This window comes from Garra rufa, chromosome 25, assembly GCF_049309525.1.
Source record: "Garra rufa chromosome 25, GarRuf1.0, whole genome shotgun sequence".
NCBI classification, from domain to species: Eukaryota; Metazoa; Chordata; class Actinopteri; order Cypriniformes; family Cyprinidae; genus Garra; species Garra rufa.
The window spans coordinates 31220007-31244458 of NC_133385.1; the positions used below are offsets into that span (position 1 = coordinate 31220007).

Here is a 24452-nt window from a genome sequence, read left to right on the forward strand (position 1 = left end):
GGGGAGGGGGTACTGTCAGGACTCGGGTATGATCTGTCCGTTTTCTGGGGGATTTTTATATTTTTATTGTGTCTACTCATTTTATTCGTTTCGTCTCATTTTTATCCTTTATTATTTGTTTGGGTTTCCCTCTCTCCCTCTCTTTTCTTTTGGAGCTTTCCTATTTTTGTTTCGGCGCCAGCTGATTGCCGTCTGCAATCAGCGCGCTGCTTGTTTAGCGCACCTGCTTCGTCTTACCTTTTTGATTAGGCTGTCTATTTCTTCTGGCTGTTTTTATTGTTCGTTGTCAGTGTGTTTTGAGAGTTTGCGAGCTCACCTTCGTCTGTCTCAAGTTTATCTAGATTTTCCTCTGCCCAGTTGGTGTAACGTTTGCTTTATCTTCAGTGCTCGTTCTTCTCGGATTGTCTCAGTGGATCTGACCCGTGCTCTGGAATTCGACGCTGTTTCTGGCTACCGTTATCATCTCTGTCTGCACCTCTCTCGACCCTTCTCCGTTCGACTATTCTCCTGCCTGCTGATTCGGATTCGTTGCCCTTCTTCTCGCCTGGCGCTCTCGGAGGCTGAGCGCTCTGTCTGGACGTGGTTTTGGTTTTTTTGGACATTTTGGAACTGAGTTTTTTCTGTCTTCGGACTAGTTATTTTTTGCTCTTGCCTTTTGCCAGTGAACCGGCTAATAAATTTGTTTCTCTGCCTCATCTGCTCTTGGGTCCTTATCTGTCCTGACATAACCTGCCATCAGACAGTGTCCTAAGGTGGGTTTTAATAAGTTTTAACACAGAGTAGCTTCTCTCGCAAGTTGCATTGCTCACTGGTGTAACAAGAGACATTTTACAAAGTCCAAATAACATTGTTAATTAAATATAATAACTTATATACAGGGCACAAAATTCACTTTTTACCAAAAAAAAATAAAAATAAAAATAGGAGCACCCAATTTCTTTTTTAGTAATGCACCGATATTGATTCTTCATGGTCTATTCTGATTGCCGATGTTTTACAAGCAAATGGGCTGATTCTGAAAGACTTTTTTACATATTTATTTTATGCCTTAAGCAAGGGACAAGAAGCCATTTATAGGTACAGCCATTTTTAAATTTGAGACAACCACTGCATTTTTTAAGAATCTACATTAATAACAAAATATATCATAAATGACAAAAATAAACGACACAGTTCTTTCTTATTCGTGTAGAATATATGAAGCCATAATCAAAGTAGGCTACTCTTTCAATATTCAATGTGCAAATAGAGACCGAATCTTTCAAGATTGCTTTTGAATGCGGTGCGCGTTTTGGTTTCGTTTTAATGATCGCGCGAAACTCTCAGCAGCGCTGAGCGTGCATTCTACAATACAAGAGATTACTTTAACAAAACCATTTGAAAGTGGGAGGACACAAACGGGATTTTGAAAAACGTGTCCCCAGAGAAAATTACGTCTCCCGCTGAGTTAACATATGATGTGGATGTATGGCGCGTTGTACAGTAGCCTATTTTGACTGATACTTAAAATGTAAAAATGTAAAGATTAAGTTCAAATGGTTATGTAATGTTGGAGCGAACAGCAACCTGTCACTGCATCTGTGCTGTAGGCTACCGAAAGTTTTGTAAAGAAATGAAACCAAGTTGCACCACAACAATTTCTCACTCTTGCATATATAATTAGATTTTGGGAGCATATGCGACAAAACGCTCGCAATTTCGAGCCCTGTATGGTATGGAACATGGTATGTACATATAATACCATAGCACAGATTAAGTATAGCGTTAACTGTCTAAAGTGTGAATTGATCTCTCTAATCTCATTAAATTGACTGATGTCGTCGTCGCCTAGTTAATTTACACAACGGATAATAAACGTTACCCAGCAAACAAACCTTATGATAAACTATAAAACGTACGGTATTTCAAAAATGATGTTTTATTATTCGTCTTACATTGATGCTCATGTCCTTGGCTCGTCTTGATTTGGAAATGGCTAGCGTCACCGGCAAAATTCTAAAACTTCTTTAGACAAATGAGATGTCAATCAGCATCAGGTACTGCCAGCAGTATTTTGGGGTGGCACCCGGGGTGGCCAATCGGATGTCAGGGGTGTCCAGTGCCACCTCGGACACCCCTCTGGCTCCGCCACTGATCTTAATTGTTATGCTATTGCAGACTGAAATCCTTAGCCTCATTAAAATATTTATTGCATTCATAAGGGGCTGCCAAAGATTGTTAAAACCTTGATCTGTGGCGTTTTATTGGATTGTTTCTATTTGTTGCAATTCTGCAACTGTCATAATACCTTCGCGATTAATGCCGAGTTCAGACTGCACGATTTCCAAAGCAATCGTGTCACAGATGTTTTCACACTGCATGACTATCTGGGGTAGCATTCCATCGCTGCTTTGTTCACACTGCACGATGGATCGGCGACAGGGGGTTTCACACTGCATGACTTTACAATAGGAAGAATCGCCGACAACTTTGTCCTGGTCCGCAAATTACGTCTCACAACCAAACACACGCGAGAAGTGACATGGAAACATCGCGAGGTCAGGCGTGCAAGTTCTCACGTAAGTCTGGTATTATTATAAAAAAAAAAATGGTAGCCCGTAAGAAGCTTGTCATACAAATTGCATGTGCACTCATTTGCAGCGGAAAGAAGAGAAGCCGAAGCTATTCTTGTTAACTCTTCCCCCAACTTCCCGCTGGCCTGCATGTTGCCGTCTCATTGGCTGAAGGTAATCGCCGATGTGATTTTCAGTCAGATCACCTTTCACACGGCATGATTTTGAATCGCTGACAGGTCCAGATATTTAGCATGCCAAATATCTCACGGGTGTCGGCGACACGTCGGTGATTCTCTCAGATCGCGTCTTTGATAATTCACACTGTGTGATTGTCACTCACGTGAACGAGCACCGATTTGTCTGTGATTTTGGGCATTTGTCGGCGATTTCTCAAAACCTGTCGGCGAGTCAAAATCGGGGCTAAAATCATGCAGTCTGAACTCGGCATAAGACGTGCACCTTCTTAAAAGCTCATTATCATCATATGCTTCAAGTTTGTTTACATGCATATCAGCTAATTGTTTATTATAAGAAGCACACAGGTAAAAGGCTGTCAATCATTTGAACACTTGTTTAATAAGTGACACTTGCCCTGTATTTTAAATTCTTTATTTGAATGTGGCAACATTTTTACTAACTTTTTAAAACTTTAATTGAATATGGCAATATTTACAACAATATTTCTATGAATAAATGTCTGACAGAGATCCCTCCCCTATCAGCCAATCACTGTAAGCATGGTTAGTGAGCATGCTGACATCATCCATAGTGACGAGGTCAACCCCGCCCTTACTCTTAGCTTAAGACTTCTCTCTACTGCTTAATAAAAGTTTGTCTCAGTAGCTTTGTTAATAGGTTTTAAGAGAAAACTCTTAGCTAAAAACTTTTACTGCTATTTAGGAGAACTCTTAGTGCTAAGATAAAATGTTTTGTGAATACGGGCCCTGAACAGGGGCCAAAATAGAGCCCTGAGGAACTCCAAAATGCAAGATGGAGCTAGATGAAGAAAAACCATCAAGATAAACAGAAAACATTCTGTCTTCAAGATAGGATTTAAACCAATCAAGAGCAGAACTTGTAATGCTCACACATTTTTCAAAGCGTGATATAATGATATGATATGATATGATATGATATGATATGATATGATATAATATGATATTTCACACTGCATGACTTTACAATAGGAAGAATCGCCGACAACTTTGTCCTGGTCCGCAAATTACGTCTCACAACCAAACACAGGGAAAATACCTCCAAAACACTCTGCCTACTGTCAATTAAATATTAACTATATATGTAAAACCATGATAATATATTGCCATCAAACGCTGCATCTTTAAAATCAAATAAATTATGTCGGTAGTACCAAATTATTAATATTATTGTTGTTGTTATGTATTTTGAAATTAAGAGAAATGTCAATGACACTTAAAATTTTGTACTAAAATTTTATTGCAACCATGTATTGTGAATGAATGAAAGTACATATTTTTCAATAAAAGAGATTTGGTATTGGCTGCTTTTGAGACTTTATTGGTAATTTTGTGTTTTTATAATGGTGTCCAAGGTTAACAATATAGGTAGAAGTTATTTAAATGTAAAAAAAAAAAATATATATATATATATATATATATATATATATATATATATATATTAACTAAAGGTGACTTGCCTTTATGATCACATCTTCCTTCGGGTAGATTGTATGTTTTCTTGCTTGACTGGATGTTGGAATCTTGAAAAATATTCACTTTTTTTTTTTTGCATTTGCCGAAACTGATTCCCCGAAATCATAATTAGGCTATATTGACTACATAATTTTTTATCTTTTTAACTCAATAAAATACTTAAAACTCTAATATTTGTATAATTATTGAGAATTTTAGACTCCCAGTTTACAATACAATATGATTTACATTCACACAACAAACCTTTTTTTAATTATTATTTTTTTATTATTATTATTATTATTATTATTCATGAAATGCAATGATGCTAATAACTTTTAAATACCTTTTGGAACAACTGTATAAAATAGGTTATAACAGGTAAATTAAATACATTTTTACAATAACAATGTTTTGGTTAAATAAACAAAAACCCTGTTTTTGCATGCTAGACTTTAAAAACACAAGAGTAACAAGTGTGCTCAAATGTGAACTATTTTATCTAAACCATCAGTCATCATACAAATTCATTCATGCTAAATAAAGAAGGAATCTTACCAGAAGAATGGCAAAGAACAGAAGCGCTGTGCCTTTACAAATAGTTTTAAAAGAAAGACATGCCATGCTATTTAAAGGATTCTAATGAGTTTATCCAAAGCGTTTCTTAACAATGAACTACTCTACAACCTCATTAAATTCGCTGGTCCTGTCAAACCACACTGAGCACTGATGTGAGAGTTGTGAGCTCTTACTCAAGCTGTCACCAGAGTTAAATGTTACTAATGTGAATAGTGTTAATGCTCCACTTTGAGCGTTACGAAACTTGGCGCTTCGATACGTCATCAGAATTGAAAGCTGAAAATAAAACTTCCTTTTTAATGTTCCTTATTCTAGTTAACATTCAACTAAACATTTCCTAGTTTTCTAACACTGATCAAAGTGAGCTATTATGATGAAGATTTGCATAACTCCCACATGAAGAATGCAACAGCATCACGGTTTCAACATCATGTTTGGATAGATTTGTAATTAATAATATTATATTATAATACAAATTATAAAAGGCCAATGTAATATACTACAACATTACATTTTGACCTAGAACAGGTCTGTTTAGGTTTGAGGCTTTCATGCAGCTACTCTGCATGGAAACCCATTCAATGAAGCTCAAAGCCATACAGGTTCTGTGCTGATATAATTGCCAGTGGAAGTTTGAAACTGTTAGGCACCAGCCCTCCAGGACCGAGTTTGGGTACCCCTGGTCTAGATGCTTGATTTTATACATTTAGGGCAATGGGTCTGATTAAAACATAAGAATTCAATAATGAAGTGTTGTGTCCCAAAACTTAGATGTGTCCAAACTATTTCTGGAAGGCCAATCTCCAGGACTATCCAGCTTTAACTCTAATCAAACACAAATGAACCAGCTAATTATGGTCTTCCGACTGACTAAAAACTTTCAGTCAGGTTGTGTTGTGTCAGGTTAGAGCTAAAATCCGCAGGGTACTGACCCTCCAAGACTGGACACCCCTTATGTAGTCTATATTATAACTGTATACCTAAGAGATTGAAGTGGCGATCTGGAGGGCAGACGCAGAGCCTGAGGAAAAGTGGAGCTAGCTGGGGTCGTAGGGGTGGAGGGCTGGACGGTAGCGAACGGCCTGCAAGTCCATAGTGTGGGTAAGTTGATGTCAGACCCAGGTAGTCTTAGGGAGCCCGGCAAGGCTGAATGTTTGAAGGGCTACACTGGAGTTGAGAGAGGAAGAAGTGAAGGTGCGGGAATTAGGACAACGAGCTGAGGTAAAATAGAGGGATCCGAGGCTGGAGGCGGACCCTGGGATTCCCATGTCAAGTGTGTTGAATCAGGTTTGAGCTAAAATCTGCAGGACACTTGCCCTCCAAGATTAGATACCCCTTATGTAGTGTATATTATAAATGTATTTATAAGAGATTGAAGTGGCGATCTGGAGGGCAGAAGCGGAGCCTGAGGAGAAGTGGAGCTAGCTGGGGTCATAGAGGTGGAGGGCTGGAGGGTAGCGAACGGCCTGCAAGTCCATAACGTGGGTAAGTTGATGTCTGACCCAGGTGGTCCGAGGGAGCCCAGCAAGGCTAAATGTTCGAAGGGCTACACTGGAGTTGAAGGAGGAAGAAGTGAAGGTGCAGGTATTTGGACAATGAGCCGAGGTAGAATGGAGGAATCCAATGCTGGAGGCGGACCCTAGGATTTTCATCTCAAGTGTGTTTAATCAGGTTGGAGCTAAAATCTGCACTGGCCCTCCAAGATTGTACACCCTTTATGTAGTGTATATTATAACTGTATACCTAAGAGATCGAAGTGGCAATCTGGAGGGCAGAAGCGGAGCCTGAGGAAAGGTGGAGTTAGCTGGGGTCGTAGGGGTGGAGGGCTGGAGGGTAGAAAATGGCCTGCAAGTTTATAGCTTGGGTAAGTTGATGTCTGACCCAGGCGGTCTGAGGTAGCCCGGCAAGGCTGAATGTTCGAAGGGCTAGAGTGGAGTTGAGGGAGGAAGAAGTGAAGGTACAGGAAATAGGACAATGAGCCAAGGTAGCATGGAAGGATTCCGAGGCTGGAGGCGGAGCCATGGGATTCCCATGTCCAGGAGGAATTGGCTAACAGCAGGCCCGTGGTGTAACCACACTACTGAGAGGAGGTAAGGGAGGCACTGAGGGACTGGTGGGAGACAAGGAGGACTGGGCAACTGACTGAATAGAAAAAGAAAAACTAGGGAGAAACAAACTCACAGGAGAGCATAGAGTTGGTGGAAGATGGATGTTGAGTGGGATCAGTGAGTTTAAAACAAAAGTAGGCATGCTAGGGATTAAATAGAATTTAACATCCAATCTTTTTTAAATTCAAATATAAACCTTCATACTCCACACACATACCTTCAGCAATGCCCTGGACAGCCAGTTCACATACCTGGTCAAACAGTGTCCGCTCACACTTCATTGCATGACCATGTATTGCTTTGTCACTCCTGTCATTCCTTGCAGTTGGTGAGATTCTGGCTGGGCACTGGATTTAGAGAGGGACTGGCGTCATCGTCAATGGGTCTGACAGAGAGTGATGATCCACAGGATGCCAGCTCCCACTTCAGGAAATCGACAAAGCTCCCTCGAGGACCCTACCCTGACAATTGTGCCTCAGTGGTGGTGTTCAGGCTGACATACAGGACTGAAAATAAACTGTTGCCCAGGAAGGTAGTTTGATATGCAAGGTCGAAAAAATTAATCCAGTTGTTCCTCGAGAGAGCAATTTCTCTGCTTAAGGTGAACTGCAGGGATGTCCATGATGATGGGAAAACAGAACAAAAAATGTGAACCCAGTAACCAAAAAAATAATAAGGTCCTGCCTCTCACAGAAGAAAACAGTTTTTGTAGCAAAAATAAACCCAAAGAAGACAAATAAGGATCAATACTCTTTTAATATAAGTCTCAGGCAACAGAAACACAGGTCAATATTTACAAAGCATTGACAAGGGTAGAAAAACTGAACAGAAACTTAAATACTTGCAATAATGAGGTGCACACAGCTAACTAAATCAATTAAGAACCATGTCAACTAAAGGAAAAGGTGCAAAGAATGAAAACAGTCCAAACAGCGTGTGAGTGTGACATTATTCTTCTAAATAACTTTAAATATAGAAACATTTTATAAAACTTGGGATCCCATATACAATCATATAAGTAACAAAAATGTACAGATGTTGGATATTGCAGTAAAAATATTGTAAAATTATAAAAATATCTATTTTGATCTAATGAATAAAATATTATCATAGAAAATCACTCTATTTTTTTAAGTGCCTTCTTTTAAATGTATTCATTAAAATGTAAATATTGCTTAAAAGTTTTGAATATTGTGCAAGAAATAAATTACATCAAATTATATATAAAGGATGTACATGTATATGTGAAATGCACTTAAATTTTTGTAATTGTTGGACCATTTGTGAGCCTGGACCACAAAACCAGTCATAAGGTTAAATTTTACAAAACTGAGATGTATATATAATATGAAAGCTCAGTAAATAAGCTTTCTATTGATGTATGATTTGTTAGGATATGACAATATTTGGCCGAGATACATCTATTTGAAAATCTGGAATTTGAGGGTGCAAAAAAAATCAAAATCCTGAGAAAATCACCTTTAAAGTTGTCCAAATTAGGTTCTTAACAATGCATATTACTAATCAAAAATTACATTTTGATACATTTACAGTAGGAATTTTACAAAAAATCTTCATGGAACATGATCTTTACTTAATTTCCTAATGATTTTTGGCATAAAAGAAAAATCAATAATTTTGACCCATGCAATGTATTTTTTGGCTATTGCTACAAACATACCCCAGCGACTTAAGACTGGTTTTGTGGTCCAGGGTCACATTTTAAGACCATCTACATTTACAATTGTTGATACTTTACATCCTGATACACACTGAGCTCTTCTGCGTTCTGGTAAATTAGGTCCACGTTGGTTCCAGTTCTTGATTGAATTACGTCATATGCACACTGGTGGAGGTAAACATATTGCTCCTGTTGTAGAAAACAGAAAGAATAAAACAAAAACTGTGTAAAAATATGAGTCTTTTTTATTGTAAGTGGCAGTTCCCTTCCGGGAACTAAAACTGCGTCATCGACCCTTTGGGGAATGCCATTGGCGAACCATGCTCTGAACGTAGTCTGTAACCAATCAAATGACGGGAGTGACATCACCGGCGTGGTGACGTAAGCGACCAGGAAGTATAAAGCAGGTGCATTTGAAGCCAGCGCCAGCTTTTGTCATTGAGCGAAGCGCTGTATGTTGGTCTGTTTGTCTGTCGAGTATTGCTGTTTTTCTGTGCCAGTTTGCACAACTTTATTTTGAGCAATATGTCAACCAAGAAAGGGGGAAAGTTTGACTTTAGAGCGGTTGAGCAGCAACACAGATGGTGTGTTCCTCCCTGCCAACGTTTTATTGTTGGTGGGGATACACACGGTCTTTGTGTAGTCTGTTTGGGAGCAGAGCATTCTCAGTCAGCCCTCGAGGGGGCAGTGTGATCGTCTTCCACTGCGGGTGCTCCGTTCTCGGAAGGCTCTCTTTGAGGAGGGAGCCTTCACCAGCGTTCCTCGCGGATCTGGCCCCGCTTCCACTGAGGCGGAGCGGCAGCTCCACTCATGGGGTTCGCAGCTCAATCTGTTAGAGGGAATGGAGACCGGTGAACCCCTATCTCCCTCCTCACCTAGCAGATCGATTGACCTCTTACTGGATGCGGAAGCCCGCACTGCGGTTCCTTCCCTCCAGGAAGAGGCATCAATGCTTCTCCTGTCTTCCTCCGAGGAGGTTGATGTGGAGAGCGTTGAAGAAAACCCACAACCGCTTCCCTGATCCCTGCAGTATGAGGAGCTCTTGGAGGTGGTGACTCATGCGGTGGCCAAGCTTAACATCAGCAAACACATGAGCCGCAGAAAAGCAAACTTGATGAACGCTTTCTGTGGACTAAAACACCACCTCCAAGACGGAGCCTTCCGTTTTTCCCAGATCTCCACAGTGAGCTGTCTAAATCATGGGAAAAACCTTTTTCAGCCCGTTTATTCATCCCCTCCTCTGATTACTATGGTAATGTGGGAGGGGTGGATGAGCGCGGCTACAAGATGATGCCACGGGTTGAACGCTTGCCAGCCTGTCACCCGATCTGGCATCATCTTTGAAGGCTCCGTCCTTACCCTCCAAGCCACTCAAAACAACTTCAGCTTGTTGGGTAAGGGATACATGGCAGCAGGTCGGGCTGGTGCGTGCTTGCATACAATGTCCATCTTGCAAGCATACCAGGCCGACCTGCTGAAGGAATTACATGATAGTTAAGTTACGTCGAACAGCAGATCTGGCTCTCCGCACCACCAAGGAGACCGCCGGCGCTGTTGGGCGGTCTATGGCAGCCCTTGTGGCAGCGGAGAGACATCTGTGGCTGACACTGTCCGATATGAAAGAAAAGGACAGGGTCCTCCTCCTGGATGCCCAGCTTCAGCCTTCTGGTCTGTTTGGCGACTCGGTTGATGCAGTCGTCAACAGATACCAGGAGGCTCGTAAACAAGCAGCGGCATTCCAGCGATACCTCCCTCGCCGCGTCTATTCCTCTGGGGCTGCTGGACGGGAGCAGCCCCAACCGTTTAACAGCTCCTCACACTGCAAGGCGCAAAAGAGGACCTGAGGGTCGTGCTTCAGTCTAAGAGGTCCTCGGCTAAACGGCCCTGACCCTCTCGGGGGGGAATGGGGTTCACCACAGTACATGGTGCCCATTCCTCCTGGGGGCCCTCAGGAGACCAGTCAGCTAACCCTGCCAGTGTTACAGGATGAAGCAGTCTCCCGCGAACCTTTGCTAGTTTCTCCGCCCGGCATTGCAGCGGAACCAGCGGGTTTGCCACCCCTACGGGGGTCCTCAGAGCAGTTAATTCAGGTGTCTCCTGCCAGTCAGCTGTTGCAGGCCACCTAATTAATACCTCAAATAATACCAGAAACCAGTCTCGAGAGACTGGTTCCCTTAGTACACTTTCAGGCAGCGTGAAAACTACTGCCGAATGTGTCTTCATGGGTCCTGCGTACTGTAGAGAAAGGTTATTACATCCAGTTCAGCGCTCCACCGCCACCTTTCAACGGGGTGTTTCCTACTCTTGTAAGCCCCGAGCAGGGTCTGGTAATGGAACAGGAAGTAGAATCTCTTCTGAGGAAGGAGGCCATCGAGGTAGTCCCTCTTCAAGACAGAGAATCAATTTCATTGTTTCAAAGAAGGATGGAGGGCTGAGGCCCATTCTAGATCTCAGGCAGCTGAACCGCTCAGTCAGAAAACTGAAGTTCAAGATGTTTAATGTCAGTCAGGTCGTGTCTCAAATTAGGTCCGAGGACTGGTTTGTCACGATAGATCTGAAAGACGCGTATTTTCACGTCTCCATCCTTCCTCAACACAGGAAGTTTCTCAGGTTCGCTTTCAGGGGCGAAGCTTACCAACACAGAGTTCTTCCTTTCGGCCTAGCACTCTCACCCCGCACTTTTACAAAGTGTGTGGATGCTGCTCTGGCTCCTCTGTGACTCCAGGGCATCCGCATACTCAACTACATAGACGACTGGCTGATTTTAGCCAGTACAGAACAGTTAGCGGTTCAACATCGAGGTGTTGTTCTCGCTCACATGAAAGAGCTGGGGTTGAGACTCAACGCCAAGAAAAGTGTGCTGTCTCCGTTACAGAGAACCACTTATCTAGGTGTTGTATGGGATTCGACCACGATGCAGGCACGTATGTCATAAGCTCGGATCGAGTCAATCCTTACTGCAGCAAATGCGGTCAAGCTAGGCCTGTCACTCACTGTCAAACAGTTCCAAGTACTGTTAGGTCTAATGGCAGCTGCATCCAACGTGATACCTTTTGGACTGCTGCACATGAGGCTGCTATAGTGGTGGCTCAAAACCAAGGGGTTTTCCCAGAGGGGGAACCCATTCCGCAAAATCAAGGTCACGCGGGATGCCTACGTGCCTTGGACATGTGGCAGAAACCTTGGTTTCTATCTCAGGGCCCGGTATTGGGAGCTCCTTGTCACCGTGTCACACTAGCAACAGATGCTTCCCTCACCGATTGGGGAGCGGTCATGAGTGGACGCTCGGCCCGCGGTCTTTGGAGCGGTCATCATCTCTCCTGGCACATAAACTGCCTAGAGATGCTGGCTGTATTCAAGGCCCTAACGCACTGTCTCTTGGGCTTGAGAGACCGTCACGTGTTGGTCCGTCACGTCCTGTTGAGGCAGGGGCCGAGGCCCGGGGAATGGATGCTTCACTCACAATGTCCCCTCTGGTTCTCCTTAGTTCCTCAAGCTCCTCTGGGACTGGACGCTATGGTACAGACGTGGCCGAGGCTACGTCTGTACGCCTTTCCCCCGATCGCTCTGCTCCCGGGAGTTCTAGAAAGAGTACGCCGGTATGGAGTCTGTCTACTGCCAGTAGCCCCATACTGGCCGGCCCGAGTATGGTTCTCGGACATAATCGCCCTCCTCGACGGCTCTCCGTGGGAGATTCTCGTCAGGAGGGACCTTCTCTCCCAGGCCGGGGGCTCAATTCTTCAACCCCGCCCGGAGATGTGGAAGCTATGGGTGTGGCCCCTGAGCGGGCACAACTCACAGATGATCGTCTCTCAACTGCGGTGGAAATTGTTCACCTCGTGGTGTAGAGAACGCCAACTAGACCCAGTTCACTGCCCGATTGGTACAGTACTGGAGTTTCTGCAGTCTCGCTTTTCCGCAGGGTTAGCCCACTCCACCTTGAGGGTGTACGTGGCAGCTTTATCGGCCTACCACTTTCCTCTTGGTGGCCTGTCAGTGAGTAGGAACCCCCTGGTCACACGTTTCCTTCGTGGTGCACTCAGGTTGAGGGCTCGAGTAAAACCAAAGGTCCCTACATTTAACTATTAGGCAACAATACAGAGTATATAAAACTTTTTTTTCGCAATACATCCATTATATTTCCATGTTCCACTTTTAAGACGTATTATAGCTTGCATTCAGCCCGTCAAAGATCAAATGTTAGATCAAAATTATATTTTAGACATTCAATGGTGATTAAAAGAAATTGCAGCGCTGGTGGATACACCAGACCATGTTAGCATGACTACAATGAATATGATCAAGAGCGGCTCGGACTGTCCTGTCAGCAGCATTGAGCGCATCTTCAGCGCAGCCGGAAGGGTTCTGCGTTCAAGTGCACGCAATAGGCTAAAGCTTGTCACAAAGCACCGCCAAAGGTAATTACCATGACTGTGAAAAAGCAAGGAGATATTTAAATTATTTATTTATAAACTAGTGTTTTCTGAGTCAGTGATGATGAAGTTAACGATCCTCCTCATCCATCTCCTCATTAGATAGGGACACATCTTTACAGATTAGCTACATAATAAAAGAGTTTTTGTTTTCGATTTGTTTTATTTCGTTAAGTACTAATTTAAAGCTTTCTACATATATTTATCATGTCTGACCAAAAAATAATGGTTAAATAGTTTCCACTGAAAATGTAACTGATCACGCTGGCGCCTCCATATAAAACGCGTTTCCACTCTCCGCACAAACAATTGGAATGCGCGATTCGTGATTTGAGAAGGCCAAGTCAAACATAGAGTAGGTCAACTTTGGTCGTTACTTTAAGAAACAAAAAGCTTACGTTTAACGAACAAAAATGCTCCAAATGTTTTTTTTTTTTCTAAATTAACTTAAAGAAACGAAATTATAACCACTTTGCCATTACATGCAAAACTGAACTATTTTAATTGCCAAAACAGTAGTATAAGTTGTTTTGGCAAAGGGGGGAAAAAAAGAAAAATCGAAAAATCAGTCAGCATAACCTTATGAATATTCTGGCACTCCAAACATGGCTTTGCGCTCTGGAGTAACACTGATAAACTGATAAACAGTTGTCCACAGAAAAAACACCATCTGTACCCACACTTCCCGCGCCTATGAGACCTTGCCAATAAAATGCATGACGCAGAAAGCACTGGTCTATGAGTGCAGCGAGTGCATAACAGTTTTGAGCGCAGGCTATAGCCTACAGGTGCTCGATAAGAATGAGTAAAGCGCAGATTTGCTGTTCAGAAAAGACGTCGGGAACGGGAAATTGTTACCGCCCGCTCCCGTTTGAATTACACCAGAGTTACCGACCGCAACCGCTTTTATTTGGAAATTTATTCCCGCGCCGCAAGAAATGTGGTCAGGTCCCGTGGTTCCCGCGGGAGAGCCGCGGGAATGCAGACCTCTAGCTTACGTCACCACGCCGGTGACGTCACTCCCGTCATTTGATTGGTTACAGACTACATTCAGAGCGTGGTTCGCCAATGGCATTCCCCAAAGCGTTGATGACGCAGCGTCTCGTTCCCTCAGGGAACCAGGGTTACATATGTAACCTGGGACGCTTCTTTGTAGAAGTACAACAAATGTCAGCACCAATTTCTTTGTAAGTGTCACAGTGTTTGGCTAAGTAAGATAGCTAAGTAGAATATCTAAACAATAACATACAATATGAGAAAAATAGCTTATTACTGTTTCTCTGTGTGACATTGTATCCATATATACTTTTAAACAGAATAATTTTGGCTTTGGGTACATCATTGGTTCAGATGAACCATAAAAAGGTGCAAGCTATCCTGACCCACTCCAACCATCAATAAAGAATGGCTCAAGCCTTCCGGCAACTAAAGACCTCACCACACTATTTTCTCCAAAACTGTCTTTTACAAAGCAGAAGTATGATATTGGGAACTGGGAGCTACTTAAGCAAGCATTCATGGCACCACTGGCTTTTAGGGTTCCAACTATTTGTTCCAGGTCATCGCATTGCAACCTGGAATCCCTCTGTGATTGAACCCTCATCAGGCCTGGGGGCCCTTGTTCATCTCTAGATTCAGCCTTTTTCATTTATCATCCAGGGTTCAAAAATACTAACACAGATGCTCTTCTGCCTCCATTTAAATGGTTCTCCAGTCTCTGGAGATCCAGTCTTCCTAAAATTTGTTATTCATTTTTTCACCATTAGTCCATCCAGAGGAGTACAAGGAGTCCAAGAGTCCAAGACTCTCTGATTGCACTACTCTTCAGTAGTGTTCTATTCATGATTCCCTTGTCCATTTTTTTAAGGAGTATGAGCTTAATTTGTACTGATCCCCAATTACTCTACAGTCCCTTACCTCAGTCTGCACCATGAGAGGCCTGTGCATGCGCATATCATTAACGATTCTGTAGACATCCACCATACTGTCTCTTTCTATCTGTAACATCAAGTGGTCAATAGCAATGAAGGTCCCTGTTCTTCCCACACCAGCACTAAAAAGTGAGAGGGTCAAATAAAGAGTAAATCAGAAATTGTCATCTTTGCTTGAATATAAATTTATAATTGGTTGTTTATAGGAACCTAATTTACCTGCAGTGCACCACAGTTGGAGAGTGGCGTGAGTACTGGTCCATGTGTTCTCTCACCAGGTGTCTGAAATCAATGAGGACTTCAGTTGTCTTTGGAAGTCCATGATCCGGCCACGCCATGAAGTGGAACTGACGTACAAAGCGAGTTTCTGTTGTTTTCACCTGCAGAATGATCAGTCATATATAATATTACTGATTTACAAACAACAACAACAACAATTTTCCACTCCTACAGTATAAGGTATTGAAGGAATAAATGGATATCAGATGCAGAAACTGTTGCTTTACATATTTGATATTGAAGTCTCTTATGGTCCAACTCTCCAGTTCTAACTCTGAGGTGGTCTCCACAGAGATGTTTTGATATTGCTTAGTTCCAGAGGGCCAGTACTTCTCACATTTCACCTAGAGAAAATGATAGAGTGCTGGTTAGCTTTACTCTGAATATACATCACACTTTTCAATGTGACTAATAAAATTTCACAATGAAAACTCACTCGTCCCATCTCATTGCATCTGGTCAGCATCACTATGGTGTAGACATTCTTCTCCCAGACCATTCTCCAGAATTCATTCACTGTGACGGGCAACGGACCCTGAGCTGCTATAAACTCTTTTCTTGATTTATAGCCCTGAACAAAAATAAGTGAAATACATGCTTAGATATGACCCCAAAAAAGTTTCAGGAAATTTCACTTCTGTTTATATACTCACTGGGATATAGTTGGCATTGATGTAGTCATCAAAAGGACTGCCACACACTGATAACTTCACTCTTGAAATATCATCTGATAAAGGCAAACATGATGCAATTAGTAAAGTAGTGATTAATTAGGAACTAAAGGCAAATTAGCATTAGAGTGCAATTTCATAAAAGCGCTGGAATGTTATATCATTCATTTCAATACACTTCTTCCTTAAATTTTGCATCTGAAAGGGAAACTCCTGCAAATGCATATTCAATAAGGTCAGGCGCCAAAATAACTGTGTCCATGCCTTTTCAGTGCTTGTTCTTTTTCTAATTCTTGTCAGTAAATCCTGGCAGTACTATTTTAATGCCAAAAGATGGTTTGCACTGGTGCAAGCTGTTGGTAAATCTGGCTCTAAAAATTATGCATCTTATTTTGTATAAGGTCACTTTGTAGTGCCATACCTGTCATGTCTTGTTATACACCAAGTACCCTTATTTTGATACTGTTTTGTCACATATTGTCTAGATACATTTCCTGTTCATTTACTTAGATGATTCTATGGTTTCCGATTGTGACCATCTGTGTCTTGTTTAGATAATTATTATAATCATGTGTTTTTACATTAAATCTACTTTTCATTGTTCATTTTTGCCTTGTTTTTGTTTATTTCCTAAATAGTATGCAACGTTTGGCCCTCTAGTGATTACCAAATAATACTGCATGCATCTTGCAGAAGAACATTGTTTTTGCTGTGCCTTGGCTCTGCACCTCAGGAAACAAACTGAAAATATGTCTGAGTTGTACAATATGACTTCAGTGTGAATAGTCCGGGTACAATCCATTAGCCAGCTAATCATATTGAAGTGTGTGATTTGGGAAAGTCATGCCACTTTTTAGTACAACATGCAAAAGTCAGTCTGCTCACAAGGTAACACATTGCTGTAACGGTTCTTCACATTGTTTTCAATATCCAGGGCGGCGTTCTTTGACTGCGCCGTTCCAACCGTTTTCAGCTCCTGTAACAACACAGCACGTTTTTAGACATAGACTAAATGAATCTTTCTGACAAGTCCTGAGCACAACTGTTTGATAATATCATCATAGGAAGTAGGGTGTAGGGGTGAGCGGGGCACAACCTAACGCGGGGTTAATTGTAACACGTGTGGTTTAAATATTTCCACACATGCTAGCATAACCAAATTTACGGTGTTTACTAGTTGCCATAGCAACACTATGCAGAGAAAAAAAGAGCGCCAGAATTCAAAAGCCTTTTGAAGATATCGCTGAATATTTATTTTACCATAGTAAAAGTACATTTCTGGCTGAAGTAAACTTTTAATTTCAGTTTTTAGTATTCATTTAAAATTAGACAAATCTGCTATTATTTTAATCTCCAATTTGTTATTTATCAGTTTAGATAGTTTATTAATGCTTTGCAAACTAGCAGAAGACACTAACCTGTTTTAAACTCCAGTCGCGCAGATGGGGAACGATGTAACACTGCGTTACAATATGCCCCGCTGTTATTAAACTATGCTATTCTGTGACATTAGCGGTGCAGTTTACACAATTTACTTCTAAGGATTTTGATAAGATATCTCAAGAAACAGGCGAATAAAGGCTGACAATCAATGTTTAATGTTCAGAAGTTATTATTTCAAGTAATGTAAAGCATTTTGGCTCGTTTATGTGTGTCGTGTTCTATGAGAGCTGTGTGTGGAGGAGTTGAGTGTTCTTCTGAAATGTGTTTCATCTATCTGTCCACGTTGTTTTGAACTACTGTACAGCTGTGTGTTGCGATCAGGGCCGTTCCAAGCATTGTTGTGATGTGTCCATTGTCAAACTCCAAAATTAGATTTTTTTTTTTTTTTTTTAAACGTCATTACTTCATTTGAAAAAGTTAACACATGTATTTTACTGACAAAATATTTTAGTTTGTTGTGTATATTTTTTTTTTACTCGATCAGATAACATTTTAAGCTGTCATATGGTCGTGTTACAACGTGCCCCTCAGATGTTACAATGTACCCCACCTACGGGGCATGTTGTCACGTTTCACTTCCTTTCTTTTGAGGTAAATAACGAAAAACGTATACACTGTAAATATGAAACAAAGCTATATATTTGTACTAGACAAATGTGAAAATAATGTGGATAAATATTGTACTCTGAATCCCAAGTGGATTTACATAAACCGCGAAATTCAAAAAGTGTTAGGTTGTGCCCCGCTCTCCCCTAACTTAAAAACGTATATATGTGTGTGTCCCATGTGTACCTCATACTCTTCAGCAAAACCACAGTTTGAATCTGCACGATTCCGCTTAAAGTACTCTTCATAATCTTCTATTCTCAAAGAAGTATTACTGTGTACCACAAAACAAAAAATAAACATGTAAAAACATACAATATAGTGTAAAGAATCATGTTTAAATGTTAAAAATAATACATTATTAATAAAACGTTACTTACATTTTATCACTGGAAATTGAAAGAAAAAAGAAATGCATTAAAAATAGTAAGTTTTGTCAAATAAATATTTAACTATAAACATATAAAACAAAGTTACCTAATGGTGTGTACAAGGATGTCAGGACAGACATGTTTTTTGGTTCGTCTGGAACAGAGAGTAATAAAGAAATGTTACTTAAATGAATCTAGAAAACTTCTGTATCTTGAGCTTTGTCCAGTATTTACTTATTTGATAACACTAGGAACTCACCTTCTTAAATAGAAGATAATGAGAGGGATGATAATTAGAAAACTGATTACTGTCAAAACTATACCAGCAGTCTGTCCATGAAAGTCAGGTGAAGGCTCTTTGTTAGTGGAATGTACAAGGGAATATGATAATAAGCGTTAACATGTCCCCAATGAAGAAACAGCAGTTATGTGTTTAAAGTTACTTTTTATCAGAATAAAGCCCATGTTTATTATGTTAATGTTTCAGATTATTAAATGAAACAAGACGACATGCTAGTATACACTGAGATGCAATAGGTTAGCCTTTCAAATCACATTACCTGTTTTATTTCATTTCTGATGGAGACTACAATGATAGTAGCAACATTAGTATTCACCATGGGAGTTTTGGACTGTGATCAGATTTGTAAAAAAGGATAATATTTATAATAATTAGTCTTTAATAATTGTACATACTGGTACGTTGTGAGATGCAGATGGCTTGTCCTTCTGCTGATTTATCTGTTGCCACAGCAGTGATGCAGAATGTGTAACTGACTCCAGCGGTTAGATCAGTGATGAAATAGGAAGTGTCATCAGTTTCCCTAATTGTCCTTTTCTCGCTCCATTGAATTTTAAATAAATCTCTGTTTCCAGCTGGTTCATCCCATTTCAGATACACAGATGATGTTGTGATTTCAGCCACTGTGAGATTCCTGATCACATCTGGCTCTGTGTGGGGAAGAGAAAGATAAATAAGTTGGTGAAAAAAGTGGGAATTATAATTACACAATAACATGGCATCTGTAGTTACACCAGAATGATTTCTCAAATATTTTCTCTGTAGCTTTTGCAAATTTGCATGGAGATTTGGACACAGTGCTTTTACAAATTAATAGAACATTCTGGTGGGTCAGTCTGTTTAAACATTCTATTTAGCATAGAACAGATCATTTATAATTTTACATACTGGTATGTTTTGAGGTGCAGAAAGTTTCTCCTTCTGTTGAATTATCTGCTGCCACAGCAGTGATGCAGAATGTGTAATTGGCTCCAGCAGTCAGATCAGTGATGTTATAGGAAGTTTCACTAGTTTTGTTAAGTTTGTCTGCTTATCAGTCCAATGAAGTTTAAAGAAAGATCTCTTTCCATCTAGTTCATGCCATGTCAGAAACAGAGATGATGTTGTGATGTTGTTCACTTCTATATTTCTGATCACATTTGGCTCTGTGTGGGGAAAGAATGGCAAATTATTAGCGGTAATGAAATTATCTAAAACAGCTGTTGAAAGAATGTTATTAGAAATGAGAATATTTGGTTTTAGATTAGAGCTTACTGAATAAAGCTACGTCAGTCAGATGTAATTGTATGTAGTTAAGTTTACACTATGAGAGTAATTATAAGGTGGCTTAGAAATTTGCTCATTCAAGTTTAAAACTACTAAACAGAACATTGTACAGAGTAAATACTACTGAAATGAAATATTGTTTTGATTAATAAGCTACAATGATATTTTAGTATATAATTTACACTTGTAATTGTTTGTGGGTCAGAAGTCAAGCAGTTGGAGAAAATTTAAAAAAAAGGACAAATGTTTTGAAAGTCTACATACTGGTCCATGCTGAGATACAGACGGAGTCACTTTGTGTTGATATATCAGCGGTGATGCAAAATATGTAATTGACTCCAGCAGTCAGACCAGTGATGTTATATGATGTGCCTGTTACTTCTTCTTCAGATGTTTTATCAGCAGTCGATTGAACTTTAAAGTAAGATGCCTTTACGAGTGGTTCATCCCATTTCAGAAGCACAAATGATGTGGAGGTTTCAGCTGTGAGATTCCTAATCATATGAGGTCCTGTTTTACAACAGAGGAGCAAATGATTAGTGATTCTTGCACCTGAAACAGCTGTAAAAATCATACAATTTCCTGTTCTTATGATGTTCATAGGTAGTCCAGAGTTCTGGGGTGGGTTTCCCTGAAACCTTCTTAACGCTACAATGTTCTTAAGTTATACCACTAGCTGTTCCTTATTGTTAATACGTTTCCAGAAATATTCTTAGTTAAAGGGGTCATGACATAAGAAACCAAATTTTCCATGACCTTTTGACATAGAAGAGGTCTTTGTATATTTAATACATCCTGCAAGTTTCTAAACTTAAAACATTCTCCTCATTATGAACAAAGAATTTATGTAGTAACCCTTAGAAAATGGCTTGTTTTGGATTTGGATTTCTGCGTTCACGCCATATTGTAATTATCATGATTTCGAGATGACAACACGTGGCGTTCTACTCGGAGCTGTTTGGAGCACATCTTTGGATTCAGATTTATGTTTTTTCTCTGGCAACACTATCAACGAGCTTTAATGTTTCGTAATGTTAATGTTTACTTTTTTTAGCTGCGTTCAGCTGCATTTAGCCATGTTAATCAGCGAAACTTGCCAACAAGCACATTATTAAGAAAGGTCATTTGCAAAGATGCATAAAAAGCCTTATATTCACTTCTGCTGTGGGTGAAGCTGCATCACTAATGATTCACACAAACATAGACGCATATGTAGATCGGGATCGTCATTTTCCTTTAAAAAATGAAAGTATGCTAGTAGTGTGCTATGTTCATGATTACATCCAACAACAGAACATCTCAATCGCTCAATTAGAGTCTTCCTCTGCACCTGAGTCGACACAATGGCAATCGTATTCAGAATGTTTCGGCTCGGTGAGGGCAGGGCTGAGGTAAGATGCTCATGTCAAACAACTGTGTTTCGTCACAACGACAAGAAGCTGAGAATGACCTGATTTCAAAAAGGCGATATTACTTTTATAGATTAAAAAATACCACTGGGTAGATTATCATTGTCGGGTGGTTGTGTACACAAACTGTCAACACACATTAATGTTCAAACAACATGTAAAAGTTAGTTCCCTTCCGGAGGGAACTTTACGCTGCGTCCTGGTTCAGGACACTATGGGAACTGCCTTCGGCATGACCGGTTCTGAAACAAGGTATAGAACAATGACAGTGAACTTGACACTGGCCGGCGACATGCTATGACATCATCAACAGGCGCCTGCTAGTATAAAGCAGGTGCCTGAGAGCACAACACCATCTTTTTGTCTTCAGAGTCCTCTGTTCTAAACGAGTGAGTACAGCGATGCCTAGAGAAAACTGTTTAGGAAGTGTGCAGATCCGTGTCAGAGAAATCTGACACTTGATGACGCACACGACCTTTGTTTGGTGTGTTTAGGTGTAAGAGCACGCGCGCTCTGCTCTAGAAGAGCGGAGCGCGTTCATTATGAGAGTTTCACTTTGAAGAAACTCCGTTCTCGTCTGGCCCTTTTCTCGAGGGAATCGGGCAATCCATCTGCCCCACGCGGGATCACAGGTGGAGCTGGCTGACGCGCACGTCAGCCGGAGACGAGAATGCGCTGCTAGCGGAAGATGTGTTGTATCTCACATCCTCCGGTCCTGCAGCGAGTGCTCTTTTGGCTTCAAGCCAGGGCGAGCAGGAGGTTGAAATGGAACAAGATGAGCTCTTTTGAGCCCATGCAGCCTCCCTGCCCCGCATATGAAGAGTTGATGTCTGTTATGGACCTCGCGGCTACCCCTTCTGTGGAAGCCTGCCAGGGGAAAGGCCGCCCTAGGCAGACTAGACGAGCGGCTTCTTCCTGGCCATAACAAGCCAACTCCTGTGAGCCTCCCATTCCTTCCTGATCTGCATAAGGGATCGAGGGGGAATGGGACAGGCCATATTCAGCCCACATTCACAGGCATCAGCATGTGAATCATGCTGATGTCGAGGGAATGCATGGGCGCGGATATGTGTCGATGCCTCTCACTGAGCAGACGTTTGCGAACTATCTCTCAGCGCGAGGGGCATCAACCCTGAAGGCTCCAAAGGCACATATGCGGCAGTGGGTCAGGCTGGTGCTCCTCTGCACACGATGGCAGTGTTGCAGAGGCGTACCAGGCTGATCAGCTGAAAGATCTGGACCGAGCCCCGGGGCGTTGCATCCCTCACCGGTCCACACCTCCACCTGAACACCGGGGGAAACCAGGCCCGTCCTGGTCCAAGGGCCAGAGACGAGGCTAGGTCGCCAGTGTGGGGCTACCTGCCCCTCCCTTTTCCCCTCGCAAAGACTCTGGGGCTGGGCCGACGATGAGATTGAGGACTCAATCTGTTGGCCCGGTATGTGAACAGTAAAGACACTTTAATAAAATATTCAAGCGTGTATGTATATGGTTTCTTTTGTCTACCAGCTCCACTTGGGTGATTGCTATTGCAGTTTCGAGCTCCTCTTGAGTTCTACTGCCACCAAGTGCCGAGTGTAGCCAGGTCTCCCCTCGTTTTATAAAAGAAAACAGTGTGTAGAGACCTCCACTCGTAGAAATCCCCTCGTGGGTTAAGCGTTGTCAGGTTTTGAAACCTCCGCTAGAGTGAGCTTGGTATAGACATGATCCAACATACATATACATGCGAGAATATGTAAAAAAAAACCTCTTGAGCGTTGAGAGATGTTTTACTGAAGCCTCCGCTTTGAAGTAGTTGCACTAAGTGCACTACTCAGGCACTTCACTAAAATCCATACTTATGGTAAGGTTCCTCCCGTAAAGGCAGGTTCCTTCTTCAAATCCCTCACGGGTTGGACCACGCAGGATAATCCTCCGTGCCCATTTTTCGAGTTGGTTCCAAAACCCTTAAGTTTTCCAACTCCTTTGATAAGCACAGTGTAATAGGTCTCCCCTCTGTCACAGCCAACAGTACTGAGACCTTCACTCTCACAGTTATAGCAGCTAGCAGGCCCATGAGTGCCTCGCTGACTATTTTTTGGAGGAGTGCAGTCTTCCACTCACCAAAAACTAGTGTTGTCAGCCCGCATTCACAGGCGGGCTTAGAGATGTAGTCTCGGCGGGCTCTCCTTAGAGATGTAGTCTCGGAGCCTCCACTACACAGAGCTAGATGATAAATGAGAATTTTTCATTATTGGCTCTACTGTGAGTATCTGCCTTTTCTTGAGCGTCGAGTGTAGTCAGGCCTCCCCTCGCCTAGAGCGTTTTACCGGAGGTCTCCACTAAAATCCATACTTATGGTAAGGTTCCTCCCGTAAAGGCAGGTTCCTTTCTGAAATCCTATAAGGTATGGACCACGCAGGGTTCCTCCGTGTCCATCTTCTGAGTTGGTTTTTCTTAAAACCTTTTAGTTTTCCAACTCCAATCCAGATAGCACTGCTAGCAGGATTGAATGTCGGCGCCTCTTCAGGCCTCCACTCTCCAGAAGAGCTCCAAAAACGAAGGTATTTCTGTCGCACAGGCTAGTCAGCCTCGCAGATGACCTTCAAGACTAGAGTGTAGTTAGGTCATGAGACCTCCACTCTCAGAGTTCTTCTTTGCTAAGCACAGAGGTGTGTTAGGCTCCCTCCTTAGAAAGCCTCCACTCTCCAGACTCCACTCAGGCAGTACTGTCGCTTAGGCTGTTCAGCTTCGATGTGTAGTGTAGAGTGTTGAAGTGTACTAGGTCATGGGACCTCCACTCTTAGAGTCCTTCTGCTGCTCACAGAACATTGCCACTATTAGAAATCTCCAGGCTCACTCAGAGTCCTTCATTGCCTCCAGAGATTCACTAGAAATAGGCGGTCCGACTGCACAGGCTATTCAGCCTCGCGGACCACCTCTGGTGTTGGGTGTAGATAGGTCACGGACCTCCATCCTTAGAGTTGTCCTCTGCTGGGTGCAAAGTGGTACTAGGCTTCTTTCTTACCAAAGCCGCCACTTTGCAGAAACTCCACTCAGGTAGTTCTGCTGCTCAGGCTATTCAGCCTCGCTGACTACCCTCAGTGTTGAAGTGAAGTGGGTCACGAGACCCCCACTTTCAGAGTTTTCCTTTGCAAGACACAGAGTGCGT

General features: G+C 41.8%; 1 protein-coding gene across 1 annotated transcript in view; it reads right to left on the bottom strand.

Moving 5' to 3' along the window:
- Positions 1-6853: 6853 nt before the first annotated feature.
- The window catches only part of ptprjb.2 (protein tyrosine phosphatase receptor type Jb, tandem duplicate 2), a 30517-nt gene continuing 12918 nt past the window's right edge, over positions 6854-24452 (bottom strand). The window contains exons 2-10 of the mRNA XM_073831666.1: positions 18143-18230; positions 16793-16883; positions 15890-15963; positions 15673-15807; positions 15464-15580; positions 15177-15337; positions 14944-15079; positions 8672-8782; positions 6854-6946 (exon numbers count right to left, since the gene is read on the bottom strand). Of these exons, the coding sequence (XP_073687767.1) occupies positions 6854-6946; positions 8672-8782; positions 14944-15079; positions 15177-15337; positions 15464-15580; positions 15673-15807; positions 15890-15963; positions 16793-16883; positions 18143-18230 (1006 nt within the window). The remainder of the gene's footprint in view (positions 6947-8671; positions 8783-14943; positions 15080-15176; positions 15338-15463; positions 15581-15672; positions 15808-15889; positions 15964-16792; positions 16884-18142; positions 18231-24452) is intronic.